A 17623-nucleotide genomic window follows, 5' to 3' on the forward strand; every position below is an offset into this window, starting at 1 on the left:
GCCATTATTTCTAATCATCCTTTTTAGAAACTAATCAGTCTCTTGTTAAATTAGTTCAAGATGACCATTGCACGGTGGGCACGGTATGATATATACCGAATTACCATACCATATTAAATTTTTTAATACCGTGGTTTTGATATTATGGTATGATATATGGTATACATTTTAATTTTTTTTTGGTATTCGGTATGGTATTTGATATTTTGAAATAATATACCAAAATATCAAATACCGAATACCATACCGAAGTATATAGTTACATAAATAACACACACATATATATATACACACTAGACATAAAAGCCCGGGCAAGCCCAGACCCAATATGTATTAATTTAGTTATTTTAATTTATGTGATACAGATAAAATTAGAAGAGTCAATTAAATTTTTAAATATTATTATGGTTTATTATTTTTATTATATTTTTAACGTACTTTTCAAATAATATCTTTGGCACATGTGATATTTCGAGAGTGCATTAAATTTTAATATATTTTTAAAAATATTTTAAGTTGTTAATTATTGTGATTTATGTGGCACATGTGAAGTTTTGAGAATTAATTAAATTTTTAATATATTTTTAAAAAAATATTTCAAGTATGTAATTTTTAAATAATATATGTTATTTCCCCTGTCCGAATTAATATGGCACATGTTAAATTTTGAGATTTAATCATTTTTTTAATATGTTTTTAAATATTTTAAGTTGTGATTAATAGTACTCTTAACGTAATTTTCAAATAATATATGTTACTCCCTTTGTGTCAATTTATGTGGTACATGTGAAATTTCGAGAGTTAATCACATTTTAATATTATTTTTAAATATTTTAAGTTGTTAATTATTGTGATTTATAGAACTCTTAATGTGATTTTCAATTAATATGTGGTACTCTCTCAGTCCTAATTATGCAGTACATGTGAAATTTCGAGAGGTAATCAAATTTATAATATTTTAAGTGAATTTTTAATACTATATTTATAAATACATAGTATATAAAAAAGAAAATATATAAATAGAAGAAGTTGAGGAGAAGGGCAAACCAGTCAATTGACCGGCTGACCCTAAGCTCCTTAACATTCGCTTCTATAATATATATATATATATAATTAAAATACTAACAAATATGCAACCTAATATTAGTATAAAGTAAATGTTTAGAAGTTAAAACTTTGACCACTCTATTTTGATTGAAATTTAATTGATTAACAAAAGAAGTTGTTTGTACTTTATTTTGAATATATATTTCTACACGTGTAACGTGTTAATATAATACAATTGAGACATGTTTTTAATTGTTGAAGTCTTAATACTCTATTATATGAATATATATTAGTAGAAGTTGAACAAACTATTCTACCGATTTACCATACCATAGAATATCAAACCGAACTTCGAAATATCAAATCATACCGAATTAAATTAGTATGATAATGATATAATATTTTAAAAACCAAATATCAAAATTAAGATATTGAAACTTTGAAATATCCTACCGTACCATACCATGTTCACCTCTTGCACCATAATATTAATTACGTTAATTTGGCACAATTCAAGGGCAAATTTGGAAATTTTCTTTTCTTATTTGAACGATTCAATATTCGAAAATGCCCAAATGAATTGCCTATAAAAGCAGGAGAAAAAGCGCGCTCAAATTCATTCACACTTAACAAACACTCTCTGCTCAAACAGAAAATGGAACTTTCCAGAACCGCCGGTGCCGCCGACGATCAACTTGCTCGGACTTCCGAAATCGAATCTCAGCTTTCCTCCGTCGTTTACGGTATTCTCCATATGTATATTGAGTACTACGTTCAATTGTATGCATTTATCTTGAAGATCTGTAACCAATTGAAATTTTAGCTGGACGATTTGTATTTTTTTTTTCTTCTTCGGAGTTTTAGTCAAATTGATATGTTATTGTTTGATATTTCCTCTGGTAATCCTTTTCCGCTTTTGCATTAGCTTTCATGTGCTGTTTTCTTCTGTCTCAGCGTCATATGTGTTGTTTTTTCGCATATTTTTTTTGAATTTCGTCTTCGTGAATGGGAGACGAAATAGTTCGAATTATAAACTATCAGTTTTTTTTTTCCAGTTAAATTAATTATAATTTCTTCAGTTATATTCTTGCCTGTGTTACTTTTCCGACTTTAGTTGCTAGTGATTGAATTTCTCTTGAAATTTTGATATTTTTCCTATTTTTTTTTTCTGAATTAGAGAGAATTTACAAGTTGCTTGATTAATGTGAGAGACAATTTAGACCTAACTAGGTAAATTTGATATATTAGAAAATAGTTTTGTATTATCTGTCTAAAGAATAAGGCTTCTATACAGCAAGAGAACTGAGAATATTAGCCAACTGTCTCAATTGATCTTCAAAACATTTATGAATTGTTAATTGCATGCTATGAGGATAAAATGCTGAGGAATTTGGTTTGAATTGAGATAAAATGAACAATTAACTGATCTAAACTACTGTTTCACATGGTCTTGGTATGCTGCTTTTAGCAAAGTTTTAGATCATCTCATCTGTTACATCTAATTTTGGAAGTGCACACCATCCTAAGTTGGAATCTAAATGCCTTTCTCTTCATTCCACAAATTGCATGCGTCTGGTGATAAAAAGATAGTGGTTAAATTTTTGTTTTGGAGATCCTGCATCAAACAATGGAGATGAATTATCACTCAAAAATTCAGTAGACTTATGTGTCTACACTATACATACTTCACGGAACTAAAAAAGAAATAAATTGCAAATACTACGTCAGTCATATTTCAGTTTCCTCTTAAATATAAAATGGAAACTGATTGTGGAAAATCCAGGAAGAATGTAGTGTATGAGTTGCATAGCTAGATACTACTGAAGTTTATTGATCAATATGTAGTTTTATGGTCTTAATCCGGTTTACTGACCTATGATGTGAAGGAATGTGGTCTCGAATCCTACTTGTGACTAAGTGCACTGGACGTTCTCTTTACCTAATAACTAACTGAGGAAATCCCTAATTCAAATCCATAATTTATTGCTGGATTTAGTGGATGTTCTGATATGACATGTTAATGAAAATAATGGAACATCAAGTTAAAACAAATAAGCTTCACTGAGCCCCGGCAGTTATTATTGGTGGTTCATGCTTCGACTTATTGAGAGGGAACTTGATATTTTCAGTTACCCGCACGTTCTAAATGTGTTACTAGAATTCATCTGCCATTTGCCTGGTCATGTTGAAATAGGGCCTTTGTGTTCAGTTACTAGAAGTTTTGCTAATGTGTTGATTAGCGTTGTCATCAATTAAATGTTAATATACCTTGTGGAATTGCAATATCATGAGGAACTTACATGTTCTACAAAATGGTTATGCAGAGCTCTCACAACAAGTGCAAGGGGCAATGGAGAACATGCTGAAGATGATAAAGTGAGCTGATTAGCATTGTGACTGAAGGAAGTATAGTTTTATCTACATAGCAACATAGAGAAATGAGCAAATACTTGCATTGGCTTTGAAAACTTGGACTTGTATTGTTAATATTCATCTATTCTATCCTCCATTTTTTAATGTTCTTGACTAAATCTCAAGATTACTATTTTATATATATCAAATGCGTCAATATTTCGAGGGCAACCAGGAGTTTGCATTCTTCTGAAGCTATTGGTTTTCATATTTCACTCTTTCATAACAGTCTTTCTTGCATTTTTATTTTAACTGCGCATTCTTTCTTGCAACTTATTAGTTAGAGTTAAAGACCGTAACCATTCATTTCATTGCATCTATGGACAATTATCTCTCTCTCTCTCTCTCTCTCTCTCTCTCTCCCTGTCTGCTTGTTTGTGTCCTACCCTTTCACATTTATATCACTTTCTACAGCGAAATTGATCAGAGCTCTACTGAAGTAACAGAAGACATGGAGAAGTGCAAGGAGTCTGCTCTTGAGAGAAGTAAAACTTTAGAGGAACAGAAGGAACATTTTCAAAGAGCTGCTTATGCTATTTTGGACATGCTAAATAACCAGGAGAGAGGATAAAATTTGTAAGTTTATAAATGATCCCTTAATCTCTGTTTTTCACAGCAGTGATCGTAATTTCAGCTCAGGCATAACTTGTGATGTTTATCTCATTAAAATATTCTATCAGTTTGATTTCTCATGCATTGGATTTATCATGTCATCTGTGACAGACATGCCGTAAATTGTAAATTAATTCACTTCCATATGTTTTAGATGGAACAGTCTGCTCATGTATATGCCTACTAGTGTTAGATCACATTTGGAAGCATCTTCAAAATATTTTCATAGTTCTTATTCTTTGTGCAGGTATAGAGGGCATGCCAGACAATTTGACCCCATCATTCCTCGCAACGATGTAAAAGTTGTAGAGAATCCACAAGTCACTTAGCTTTGTAGCATTTTGGGAAATACATTTGAGTCCTACCCGTTAAATAAGCATTGCTTGAATCTGAACGGTAATAATCGATGTATGATCTCTACGAATCATGTGCCTTTCTGCTTGTTGACTATCCTAAAAGTTGGGTTTTGTGTCCTCTTGAAGCAAAGCCTTAAACTCAAGATTCTTTCTCCTGGTCATCATTAGCTTCATACTAAAACGTGAATTTGTTGATTGTTGCTTAGGTGAAGATCACTAGCTTCATCCTAGCAAATTTTAGTTGAATCATTCTCAGTATTTTTGGTTCAACGTTTTAGCAAACCTGATATGTTCATAACTATGAACATGTTACCCGTCTTGGCCGGAAATTAAAGAACATCTTGCATCGACTGATGAACCACAAAATATACCTGATTTGATTAGACGAATTTTTAGTCGATGAACTGAAGATAGATATATTAAAGCTAAGTATCTTTGGAAGAGTTGTTGCTTTTATGTACACTTCTGAGTTCCAAAAATAATGTTTACCCCATGCTCACTTTACAACCGTTTCGTACCATTCTTGGTGAAGAAGAAGGAGAGTTGTATTCTTCAGGTCATCATGAACTAGACTGATGATTTTCTGCAACAAAATTAATTTGGCTATGTGAGTATTGTTTGTAAGGTTAATTTTCAGGTATGCTTAATATTGAACATTAGTACTGTTGTAATACTGAACTCGCAAACCTATATAGTATTGTCACATTAAAGTCAGAATTCTGGTCATCTTCAAGCTTTAGTTCTTCTTCATTCATATTGAGATGCTTGAATATACAAGTCAGTTATTTTTCGTGTTTGAAAGCTGGGGTTCAGAGTTTGCTATTACATGCTATTGTTTGAGATATGCGTTTCCCTTTGTGTTTCTTTGACTTGTTTGGATGGAGGTTGTTATATTGTGTTGCGTTGTTAAAATAACATAATATTATTTCTGATCGATACTTAAATTAAATTTATAGTTGGGTAAAAATAAAAAATTACTCTATCATTTTGTGTAATAAGTAATGACCGATTTGGTGTGATTGAGTCATTATTTTATTTTTTCTTTTTATTTTGTCTTTTATGTATAAACATGACCCTTAACTTTGACTTCAGCTGACAATTATGACATTTAACTTTGGGTGTGCACAAGTAAACACTTAAACTTATATAAAATTGAACAAATACACATTCATCCTACATGGTAATTTTGTGTCCTACGTGTATTATGCCACGTAGAAAACGCATGTCTACTAGTTCAATTTTATACACGTTTAAGGGTCTACTTGTGCACACACAAAGTTAGAGGGCATAGTTGCCCGCTGAAACCAAGTTAAGGGTCATATTTATGTATTATGTCATTTATTTTTACTCGTTCACTTTGAACTTTGCACACCGGTTAATGAGTATTTTATCATAATACTCATATTGATTGATGTATTGTCTAATTTTAGGAAATGATGTGGGTATAAGTAATTACTGTTGATGGTTAAATAGGAAACAATGATAATTGTTTTTTTATATTAAAAGTGACAGCTAAAAGTGAAAATCTATTTTTAAAATATTGGACAAGTAAAACTGAACGGATGAAATATTTAGTAATCATATTTTATCACAATATATTCATCAAAACAATGTCCCAAAACAATATTAAGATAGATTTGCAACTACATCTTTTGGTATAGTATCTAACGAGGCCGGCCTTAACAGAAGTCCCCCTTCTCCAAACATTTCAATCAGAAAGTTACATTGAAAACAGCAGGTTACAATTATGTATAAAGCAAATTACATTGTACAACAAAGTATATATTAAGGAGACATTAACAATAAAAGTAAGAATTAATTAGGGTACTAATTAAACATTATTGGTAGCTTCCTATAGGTAATCTTGAGAACAAGACCAGGATAAATATCATCAGCATCATTGATATGAGTATTCTCTATCAATATAAAAGGATCGCCGCACTTATCAGATATTGTTTGAAGTGTTTCTCTTTCTCTAACTACGTGTATTTCATCGCACAATCTTAATTGTTGATTATCCTCTCTAAGATTTCGAGCTTCTAAGAAAGAGCAATACTTCATTAGTATTGCTGAAATCAACAAAAACATAAGAAATATTGTTGAAGAATTGAAGTTTGCTCTCGAAGCCTTTCTTGAGGAAGCCATATATATTTGTGAAAAATGGATAGAAAAGAAAGAGATTATTGTACTACTAGTATTTATAAGAAAATATGAGAGAAAATTTATTAGTCCTAATCCTAGTATGTGAAGGAAAAATCACCTTTTTAATTACTTTATATTCTTTGCAGTTTACATGCTTAACATATCCATTCCTTTCTAATTTAGGGTAATTATTTTAGGAAAAAAATCATCAAATTTAGGGTGTTAGTTTGAGAACTATTTTTGAGTAAACAAAAATAAGTTGAGGATATTTTTAGAGCAATAGATGGATGAAGGATATTAATGAATCATTCTTCATACGTTTCAGATATTTTTGATTCTTTTCTATTTATTTTATTTACAAGAAGTTGGTAAGGACAACTTTATCTCTTAAAAATATAATTATGAGGTCAATAAAATTTACCAATAATATTAATTATTATTAGTTTAACTTTTAATTAGAAGAGAAGAGGTCGCTCATAATGTTTTCGGGTAACGATAACTTAAGTATTTTTTCCCCAAAAAAAATAAAATTATGATATCAAAAAAGCTATAGGGGAAGTGGGAGAAAGAAACCTAGTGACCACCCCTTTTTTCGTGAGAAATCTATTTGACCTAAGTGAAATTTCCCCCTTCTACCTTTAATATTTTTTCATCACAAAATAAGTGTCACTTTAGTAATAACAATAAGAAAATATTTTAAAATAAGTGTCATTTTAGAAACTTAAAATCATAATTAGTTTTGGGATGAGTGAGTATTATTTCTCTTAAATAAATACGTAAGTAGTAGAAATATTTAAATTTTCAAAATATCATTAATAAAGGTAATTTAGTAAAATATACCAAAAAAAACTTTCTTAAAAGTTATGCCAACTCAACATATATTTGAATTCATAAATATTAGTAATAACAAAATTATATCAGAAAAACAATAATTTAATTGATATAACAATTAAATTAAAAAACTTAATTTTTTTAACAAAGAAAGAAATCAAATATTTTATCACCTTATTGATGTCTTCCAACCATATAATGCACTAAGAAGTTGTTTGGCGTAAGAAATAAGATATAATGATTTTAGGAAAAAATATAAAATTATTTTTGTACTAGGATTAGAGAAATCAAGGATTGTATTGATGATTATAATGTTGAGTTACAAGCTCCTTATATAGGAGAAGAGTCCTATTCTAGTTATACTAGGAATCCTACTACTACACAATTATTTACATGAGTAGTATTGTATTACAAGTCAAATACTTTATCCAAGTCGACTCCTACAATATTCAGTAGCTTAGTCGTACATAACTTAGGATTTAGTAGTCTAGTCCTAGTATGACTCTAACTCTAACTCGTCAGCTTGCTTCGATGGACATGTTCCTTCGACATGTTCCATCAGTCTTCAAGCTTCCTTCAACACTTCCCCTCAAGCTAGTGAGTGGAGGAACTGTAACTCCTAGCTTGTTACGAAAACCAGAGAAAACCCGTTTTGTTAAGGCTTTGGTATGAATATCAACTAGCTGATCTTTAGACTTCACAAACTGAGTAAGAAGTTGTTCCCTGGCCACTTTCTCACAAACAAAATGATAGTCCATTTCAACATGTTTGGTTCTAGCATGCATAACTGGATTAACTGTCATGTACAAGGCACTCATATTATCACAATACAACGTGGGAACAAATCAAATGAACACTCCAAGGTCATGAAGAATATACAAAATCCAAGTCATTTCTGCGACAGTGGAGGCTAGTGCTATATACTCAGCTTCAGCACTCGATCGGGCTACTGTGGTCTATTTCTTGGAGGTCCAAGAAATACAATTTGCACCTAGGTAGATGCTATAGCCTGTAGTTGATCTGCTAGTTGTGGTACAACCTCCCCAATCAACATCTGAGTAGCCATACAACCTACATGGTGATTGTGAAATAATTCTGAGTCCAAAGTGTAGAGTACATTTGATGTACTTGAGAATCTTTTTTACCCCTTGACGATGTTCAATATTTGGGCTTTGCATAAACTGGCTTGCTAAATTCACAGCATGAGTGATATCAGGTCTTGTGAGGGTCAAATATTGAAGGCTCCCTACTATCATTCTGTACAAGGATGCATCTACAAGACTTCCCATAGCTTCATGCATACCATGCTTTTGAGCCAAATGAGTGGCTACAACCTTTGCCAAAGTCATTTCTGTCTTGGCCAGCAGCTCAGCAACATACTTGCTTTGGTTTAAGTGAATTCCTCCTTCAAAATACTTCACCTCAACTCCTAGAAAAAAGTGTAATGGGCCAAGATCTTTCATAACAAACACCTTCCCAAGTTGTAGAACCCACTTTGAGACATGAGATGGATTACTTCTTGTGACAATAATATCATCCACATATAACAAGAGAAATATTTTGCCTTTGTGAGTTTGCAAAGTAAATAAGGAAGGGTCAGCCTTATTACAAATGAAACCAAGGTGTAAGAGATGCATGCTAAACCTATCAAACCAGGCTCTTGGTGCTTGTTTAAGACCATACAATGCCTTTTTAAGTAGACACACATACTGAGGATACTGAGATCAATAAAACCAGGAGGTTGACTCATGTATATCTCCTCTTGTAGGAAGCCATGGAGAAATGCATTTTTGACATCTAGTTGTCTAACTTCCCATTTTGAACTGACAGCAATGGATAGAACCACCCTAATAGTTGTGGCTTTATCCACAGAACTAAATGTTTCTTCAAAACCTATCCCTTAAAGCTGCGAGAATCCCCTTGCCACAAGTCTGGCTTTGTATATATCTACTGTCCCATCAACTTTTAATTTTGTCTTGAACACCCATTTTGAGCCAACCAAGTTTATACTGGGTAGCAAAATCCATGTTTTGTTAGTATGTAAAACATCAATTTCTTCCTGCATTGCTGCAAGCCAGTGAGGTGATCTTAGTGCTTCATTAGTTGTATTTGGTTCTCTCAACATTTCTGTGTTGTTGCGAGCAACAAGTGATGTTCATTCGCCTTGTGTCTGGTGATCATATATATGATGCCCTTATGGTGCAGGAAGTACCTCAACTGGTACATCAACCAACGTAGTTGACTGGAGTGTAGCATTGTCAGATTGATAGTCAACTGGTACATCAACTAAAGTGGTTGTTTGATGATGTTCATTGGCTGGACCTGTAAGTGCAACCCGTTCCTTATTGCTACTAGCAGATTCAAAATCTGCAGCTGAAGTTCCAATACTACTGTATGAATCATCACCTTCAACCTGTTCCTCATCATCTGATCCTGCGCGCCTGAGAGGTCAATAATACTCTCATCATCAAAGAGTGTATGAGTTGTAGCAACATTATCACTATTAATGTGTGGACTAGCAACATGTACTTCTCCTGAATTAGAATTATCATGTGCCTGCAGTTTAGAGAAAGATTCAACAAAAGTAGTAAGATGAGATGAGACATCAATGTTAGTATGAGATTGCTTTGGAGACACATATGGTAATGTGTTTTCGTCAAACATAACATGTCTGGATATGTAAACCCTCCTTATAGAGGGATGATAACATCTATATCCTTTGTGTAAGCTACTGTACCCTATGAACACACAAGGGTAGCTCTTTGGACTAAACTTATTGCTACCCTTAATATATGAAAAACATCTACACCCAAACACTTTTAAGCTTTTGTAATCAGGTTGTTCCCTATATATTTTAACAAATAGAGTCACCATCTTTAGGACTGATGAAGGTAGTCTATTGATGAGGAATACTGCAGTGAGGAAAGTCTCAACCTATAGAAACAAATGTAGGTTAGCATGAAGTTGTAGAGTTAAGCTAGTCTCCACAATATGCCTATGTTTTCTCTCTGCAACTCCATTTTGTTAAGGTGTGTTAGGACATGAAATATGTCTCACAATGCCATAATCTTCCAAATGCTTAATGAAGCCTGCTTGGATAAATTCACCATCTCCATCACACTGAAAATTTTTAATCTTTTTAGAAAATTGTTTTTCCACCATTTTCTGAAATTTTACAAAGACCTCAAAATATTTAGATTTCTTTTTCAGTGGATAAATCCATGTGTATCTCATGTGATCATAAACAAAAACGACATAATATTTCATATGTTGGGAAGATTCGACAGGAGAAGATCCCCATAAATCACAATGAATTTTCAATAAAGGTTCTTTCTTAATTTTATTGCTCAAACCAAATGAAAGTTTACAACTCTTTCCCAACTGACAACTAGAACAAACAATAGACATTTTATTCCAACTACTAATATTGATACAACTATTACTATTCAAAACTTTTAAAGACTTCAAACTAGGGTGTCCTAATCTAGTATGCCACATGTTGTCTGACGTGTTCCAATCATGTGCAGCAGTTAAGACATATAGATTGTTATCTTCCAAAGCGTAAAGTCCATTCTTTTTAGTTCCCTTGGCCATCAATGTCCTTGTCTTCTTGTCCTTTACAACAACGTTAGTTTCATCAAATTCAAGAGTGTAACAACAATCTTACTAACCGAGAGTAAATTTTTATTAATCTTAGGGACTACAAGAACTTCTTTTAATTTTAGACCTGATCCGGATATGTTCCCAACATGTGTTATGTCTAACTTTGATCCATTCTCAATAATGATTTTATCTGGTCCATTGTAGTGTTTAAGATAAGTTAGGATACTTGAGTTACGTGTCATATGGCTACTTGCTCCTAAGTCGACATACAAGGTGTCATTAGTAGTGTTTTGTAGATTAGTAGCAGCCAATGTTTGTGGTAGCTCATCTGCGGCTTGGTAAGAGTAATATAATCCTAATTAATATAAGTAGTCTAATCCTAGTGCGACTCTAATTTTACAACAGTGTTGTAAACTCGTAGTCAGCTTCGTTGGACCTATTCCGTTGACATGTTCTAATCATCAACTTCTTTCATCTTCGACACTTCGCTGTAGACACGTCAGTCATCTTCGTTGGACCTGTTCCTTTAATATGTTCCAATCGTCAGCTTCCTTCTTCTTCAACACTTCCCTTCAAGCTAGTGAGTGGAGGAACGATTACTCCTAGCTTGCTTCGAATACCCATCAAAAATAAACTTTGAATACCCAGCAAAAACTTATTTTGTCAATGCTTCGGTATGGATGTGATGTCTAGTCGTTGCTTGTGATAGTTCATCTACAGATTGATACGAGTAGTTCCACCAGTAAAAATATTTAAGAGCAGTATGATTATTCCTACTACATATTTTACATGACTCAATATTATTCCTCTCCTTATTTTCACTTTGAGAACTTTTATTGTTCAGAGAACTTGGTCCATATTGACTGTTCTAAGAACTTGTTCCCTATCCAGCAGACTTGAAACCTGTTTCTCTGGAGTTAATGTTGTTGTTTCCTCTTCCCCTGCCTTTTTGAGCAGACAATATCATGTTATGATTTTGTTGTAGTACCTCTTGTTTATCTTCCCTTATATGAAAATCCGTGAGAGCATTAACAAATAGATTAAGGGTGGGATATGGTGCCTTACTTAAACCTCTAGCAAAATTTATTACTTTTGTTGCTTGAATATAAGCTTTTTCCAAGCATTCCCACATCTCCTTGGCAGTTGAGCAACCCACAATTAGGTATATGTTTTCTTCGATCAAGGTGCCTGAGATCTAACTCCTTAGCAACACATCTTTCTCTTTACAATCATCAATGGTGCCACTATCTTTTGCATCATTCTTAACCGCTACAACTTTCCCAGCAATCTATCCAGTGGAACAACTACTTTTACTTGGTTCATTCTATGTGATCTGAATCAATTGAGATATTTGTGTCCTCTTTATGAGGTAGTTTGTTGGCTTAAGTTTAATAGAGCAAGCGACAATGAGTTAGTGAAGTGAGGAGGTCGACATAGTACTGGTAGAAGGGGCCATTGCAGTTAACGTGTGATTTTTTTTATCAATACTCAGAGAGCGGAAGAGCTTTTATGTTCTGATACCATGTAGAAATCACATGTCTAGGATTAGAGAAATCAAGGATTGTATTGATGATTATAATATTGAGTTACAAGCTCCTTATATAGGAGAAGAGTCATATTCTGGTATACTAGGAATCCTACTACAACACAATTATTTACATGAGTAGTATTGGATTACAAGTCAAATACTTTATCCTAGTCGACTCCTACAATATTCAGTAGCTTAATCGTACATAACTTAGGATTTAGTAGTCTAGTCCTAGTATGACTCTAACTCTAACTCATCGGCTTGCTTCGTTGGACTTGTTCCTTTGACATGTTCCAATCGTCAACTTCCTTCTTCTTCAACAATTTTATCATGTTTGATTGGAGGTATTAGATAATACTTAAATTATTTATCCCATATATATGATGGAATAACATATCTTGAAATAACTTATCTCGAAATTAATCATCCCAAGATAACTAGTTTTCAACCAAACAACCTAAGAATAATAAATTTTTGATATTCTTATCCATCATAAAATTTATGTTGTAGTCGACCTTTCGAGTTTTTGAGATAAATAAGGATTTAATATTTTTTTTGTTTTCAAAAAGGTTATTAGAGTTTTTTTCCCACAAAGGAAAAGGGCCTGATATACCCTTCAATTTTGCTATTTAGAGTTGATATACATCTCGTTATAAAAATCACTTATATATACCCTTAATGTTATACAAATGACTCACATATATCCTCCTCTAATGGAAGTGAATAAAATAATTTCAATTTAGTTTTTATTTTTTTAAACAAAATATAATCCATATGTGGTATTTATCCTCCCCACACATATTTTTTTTTGACTTTTTTTTTTTGTTTCAACAACTAACTTAAATTTATTATTTTGATGGTAAAATTTATTTACGTTTCACTAATTTTCTTGTAAAATTTATCATAGATGCCATATTTTTTTTAATAAATACAAAAACTTAATTATTGTATAGCCCCAAAATAGTTTTAAATTATGATATAGTCACAAAAAATAACTTAATTTTTTTTTCTTTACATTAAAGAATGAAAGAAAAAAATAAAATAAAATAAGAAACTCAAATAATGATAGTCAAAGATGTCAAAAAACAATTTATGTATGAAAAAGATTAAAATATACCTTGACCTTTGCTAGACGGATCATATATACCCCTACATGACTTTTTATTTATTTATTAAAAGTCAAAAATATAAATTTAAAATTAATTTTTTCAGTTCCGCTAGATAATTGGTATATGTGAGCTCCTTTTGTAACAATAGGAGTATATGTTGATCATTTGCATAACAATAAAAATATATATTGCGCGTTATTTTTATAATGAGTAATATATCAAATCTAAATAACAAAATTGAAAAATATATATAAGACCTTTTTTGCTTTTCACAATTATGGCCATTGTGTGACCAAATTTTTGTTGTCAGTTAGCATTACATTGTTTACATGAAACATCACCTCAAACCTCCATCATTCTCCACTCATCATCAATGGTACAAAACCCATCTCCAGTCTCTCACTTCTTCCACCCAAAACTCTCTTCTCTATACTTACAGCTGCCTCTATGTTGTGCAAATTTGATGATTTGTGAATTATTACTTATATTTGTTATTAATGTGAGCTTTAATTAGGTAATTGTAGTAATTATTATGTTTAAATAAATCTAAGAGAGTGCTTATGCGTTAATAAGTAAAAATGAATTTTTAATGTGATATACACTACCCACTCAACAATGACAATAAAAATTATAAGAATCATATAGTTCATATGTATTGACCTTGGTCAATATCAACCCAAAAGAATCATGTATTAATATTGTAGTTCGGCATCCTTCTGTTATATTTATTTGATAACTTGTGAATCATTGCTTATATTTATTATTAATATAACCTTTAATTAAGTAATGAATGTAGTAAAATAATTTTAAAGTGAAAGAATAATAATAATAATAAAAATAAATTGTACATAAAATAATTTTAAAGTGAAAGAATAATAATAATAAAAATTGTACATAAAATAATTTTAAAGTGAAAGAATAATAAAATAAATAAATAAAAAGAGATAATATATAATAAAATATTATTATTAAATAAAATTACAGATAACATACGTATTTAAAGTAAAAGAAAGTTTTTTTTTTAATAGAATAATAGTTGGTATATCTTATTAAAAGATTTGTATCATTTAATATTTTCAAAAAATATTAATTCTCTTTTAATCAAATGCATTAATAATTTTTTATTTTTGTTTAAAATATAGTAACAATAACTTCAAAAAAATATTTTATTTGTAATTTTACTTTGTCGTTTAATAATTATATTTTAATATATTTAATTATAGATAAATTTCATAAGATGTGCAAATATACAATTTTCTTAGTTCATGAAGTGTAATTGTTTTATTTTAAAATATAAATAATGTCTTTAAAATTGAGTTTTATTATAAAAGTGTTTAATGTGTTAATTATTTATATACGAAGAATATGAAATTAAATCTCATAAATAATTTTTTTTGTGATTTAAAAAAATGTTTTACATTAGTGAAGCTTTTGCGGAACCATAAACTAATTTTTTTTTTAATAAATAATTTCATTTTATTTTTGTATCATTTATTTTCACCACTTTTTTTAAAATTTTATTTTAATAAAAGATAATTTTATTATAAGAAGAAGAAGAAGAAGTAAATTGACAAAGAGAAAAAAAGATGAAGTAAGAATTTAAAAAGGAAATTATAGGGGTCGTTTGGTACAAAAATAATAATGCAGGGATTACTAATGCTGGATTAGTAATGCAGGGATTAATAGTGCAGTGATTAGTAATACATGGTTTAATTTTACCAAGTGTTTGGTTCATTGGTTCCTACCCCATTTTGGAATTGGGTTAAAACTTTATAAAAAACTTCTTTCCAATTATACCCTTGAATTATTAGTAATTAGGTTAAGATAAATAATTGCCGAACAATAATATTTTTTTATGGTCTTCTAACTAGTTATGAGAAGAACAATTTTTTTTGTCATGTTTGCCTTTTTTTTTCACTTAAATTATTTGAGGATAAATAATTGTCATCTTAGTAAATTTACTACTTACAAAATGTCAATTTTCAATTAAAAAAAAGATAAACTATCAATTTTTAAAATTGAAAAGACGTAAACAATAGTAAAAATAAATAAATCATCTACATTTACACATAAAAATTGTAAGTTATAATTTTAATATGTATGCAATTTTATAAATTGTTCAAATACAAATAATTAGAAACCACACAATATATATATATATATATATATATATATATATATAAAGAGAGAGAGAGAGAGAGAGAGAGAGAGTTAATGCTAAGCAACTCACATTTCAAATATTATATTAATTTGTGTTGGATTTATGTAGTAACAAACAATTTTCTCTAAATAATTTGTAAGCTAATTTATTTAAATAAATTTAATAGTACAAATATAAAACATAAAATTAAGAAAACAAATAAAATAATTAAAATGATTTGAGGGATATTTTTGTCCTTACATAGACTTATGCATGGCATTATATCCAATGTATTACTAATACCTCCAAATGGAACGTATTAGTAATACACCCTATAATACCATGTAGGAGGTATAACTAATCCATGGATTAGTTATACATAGAGATTAGTTATACCTAGACCCAAATTCCTACCAAATATAGTACTAAATAATACCACACATAATACATGGATTATTTATTTTAATGTGGCCTACCAAACGACCCCTAAATGCTTTAACAGGTGCCACCCAAAGAATTCACGTGGTTAAAATAAATGCATTCTAAAATTTAGTAATATTATTTCGAAAAGACTTTAACTTTGTTTTGAAAAAAAAAAAGGTACGTAATTTTCTGACAATTTAGCAGCTCTCAATAACATATTCTCTCTATTCAACAATAGTTATTAATTATTGATTTGACACAAAAATTAAGGAGTAAATGAAATTTACCAAATTACTATATAAAATTCATCTAAATATTGAAAAAATGAATAATATTTAATACTCCCTCCGTCTTATTTTATATGTCACCTTTTTAATTTGCACTTGCATTAAGAAATGATGTAATTTTACCCTTCTACCCTTATTTAATGTTTTCTTAAGTCAACTTTATTAATAAATGATAAGATTAATTAACTATGCTATCAAGGGTATAATAGGCAAAATATGGTAATTTATGCATAGATTTTATAAAATGACAAGTATTATGGTTCAACTATTTATAGAAAGAAATGACATATAAAATGGGACGGAGGGAGTAGTAAAGATAAAATTGACATAAAATTATAAATTAACTAGACAAATATTATTACACATTCCAAAATAATACTTAGGGGTTGTTTGGTTTGAATACAAGTTATGATGAGATTAGTTATGCTGGGATTAATAATGCTGGGATAAGTTATGCTGGGATTAGTTATGCTGAGATTGTTTTTTATTGATTGTTTGGTTTGTTGTATTAAAACTAATATGCATGACATACTTTTTAAGAATAAGTTGTTTGTTTACAAAAATACCCTTCATCTTATTTAGGCTTTTTATATGTATTTTTTATGGAGCTTTATTTATTCACTTTTAAAAATAAATTACGTGAATGTCGTTTAAATTTGTATTTCATATGAATTGAAATAGGCCTATGGGATGCCTCACCTCTTCACTATCATAAGTAAAATATTAATTAAAAACAAATCAATCATAATTTGAAGTAAAAACTGCATCAAAATAACCAAAAATATTGGATCAAAACTCCAAAAATGCTTCAAGAAAACAGCAATAAAGTGACCAAAATACACCAAACCAGCTGCAAAAACTGCACTAAAACAGAACAAATTTTGCATAAAAATAACCACAAAAATTGAACCAAATCTGAATTCAGACAGCAGAAAAAAATCCACCAAATCAGTAGCAAAAACCGCATTAAAACGTCTATTAAGACTTGAAAAAAAAAAATAACAGCAAAAACTCCAAAAATTTGGTCAAAATTGCGCTAAAACACCTGCCAAAACTAGAGCAAGCAGCTATACTTATACAAAATTGATACTTAAAAGGACTTGAAGGATATTTTTGTCATTTCAATTGTTTTA

The 17623-nt window shown here is 30.3% G+C and overlaps 1 protein-coding gene across 1 annotated transcript; it reads left to right on the forward strand.

The window, feature by feature from the left end:
• Nucleotides 1–1683: 1683 nt before the first annotated feature.
• On the forward strand, nucleotides 1684–4030 carry LOC125838760 (uncharacterized). Its single transcript, XM_049517799.1, has 3 exons — nucleotides 1684–1790; nucleotides 3372–3423; nucleotides 3874–4030. The coding sequence occupies exons 1-3, from the start codon at nucleotides 1703–1705 to the stop codon at nucleotides 4028–4030; spliced, it is 297 nt and encodes a 98-aa protein (XP_049373756.1). The 5' UTR covers nucleotides 1684–1702.
• Nucleotides 4031–17623: the final 13593 nt, after the last annotated feature.

This window comes from Solanum verrucosum, unplaced genomic scaffold (assembly GCF_900185275.1).
Source record: "Solanum verrucosum unplaced genomic scaffold, falcon-dt-bn FXZP01000182.1, whole genome shotgun sequence".
Taxonomy (NCBI): Eukaryota; Viridiplantae; Streptophyta; class Magnoliopsida; order Solanales; family Solanaceae; genus Solanum; species Solanum verrucosum.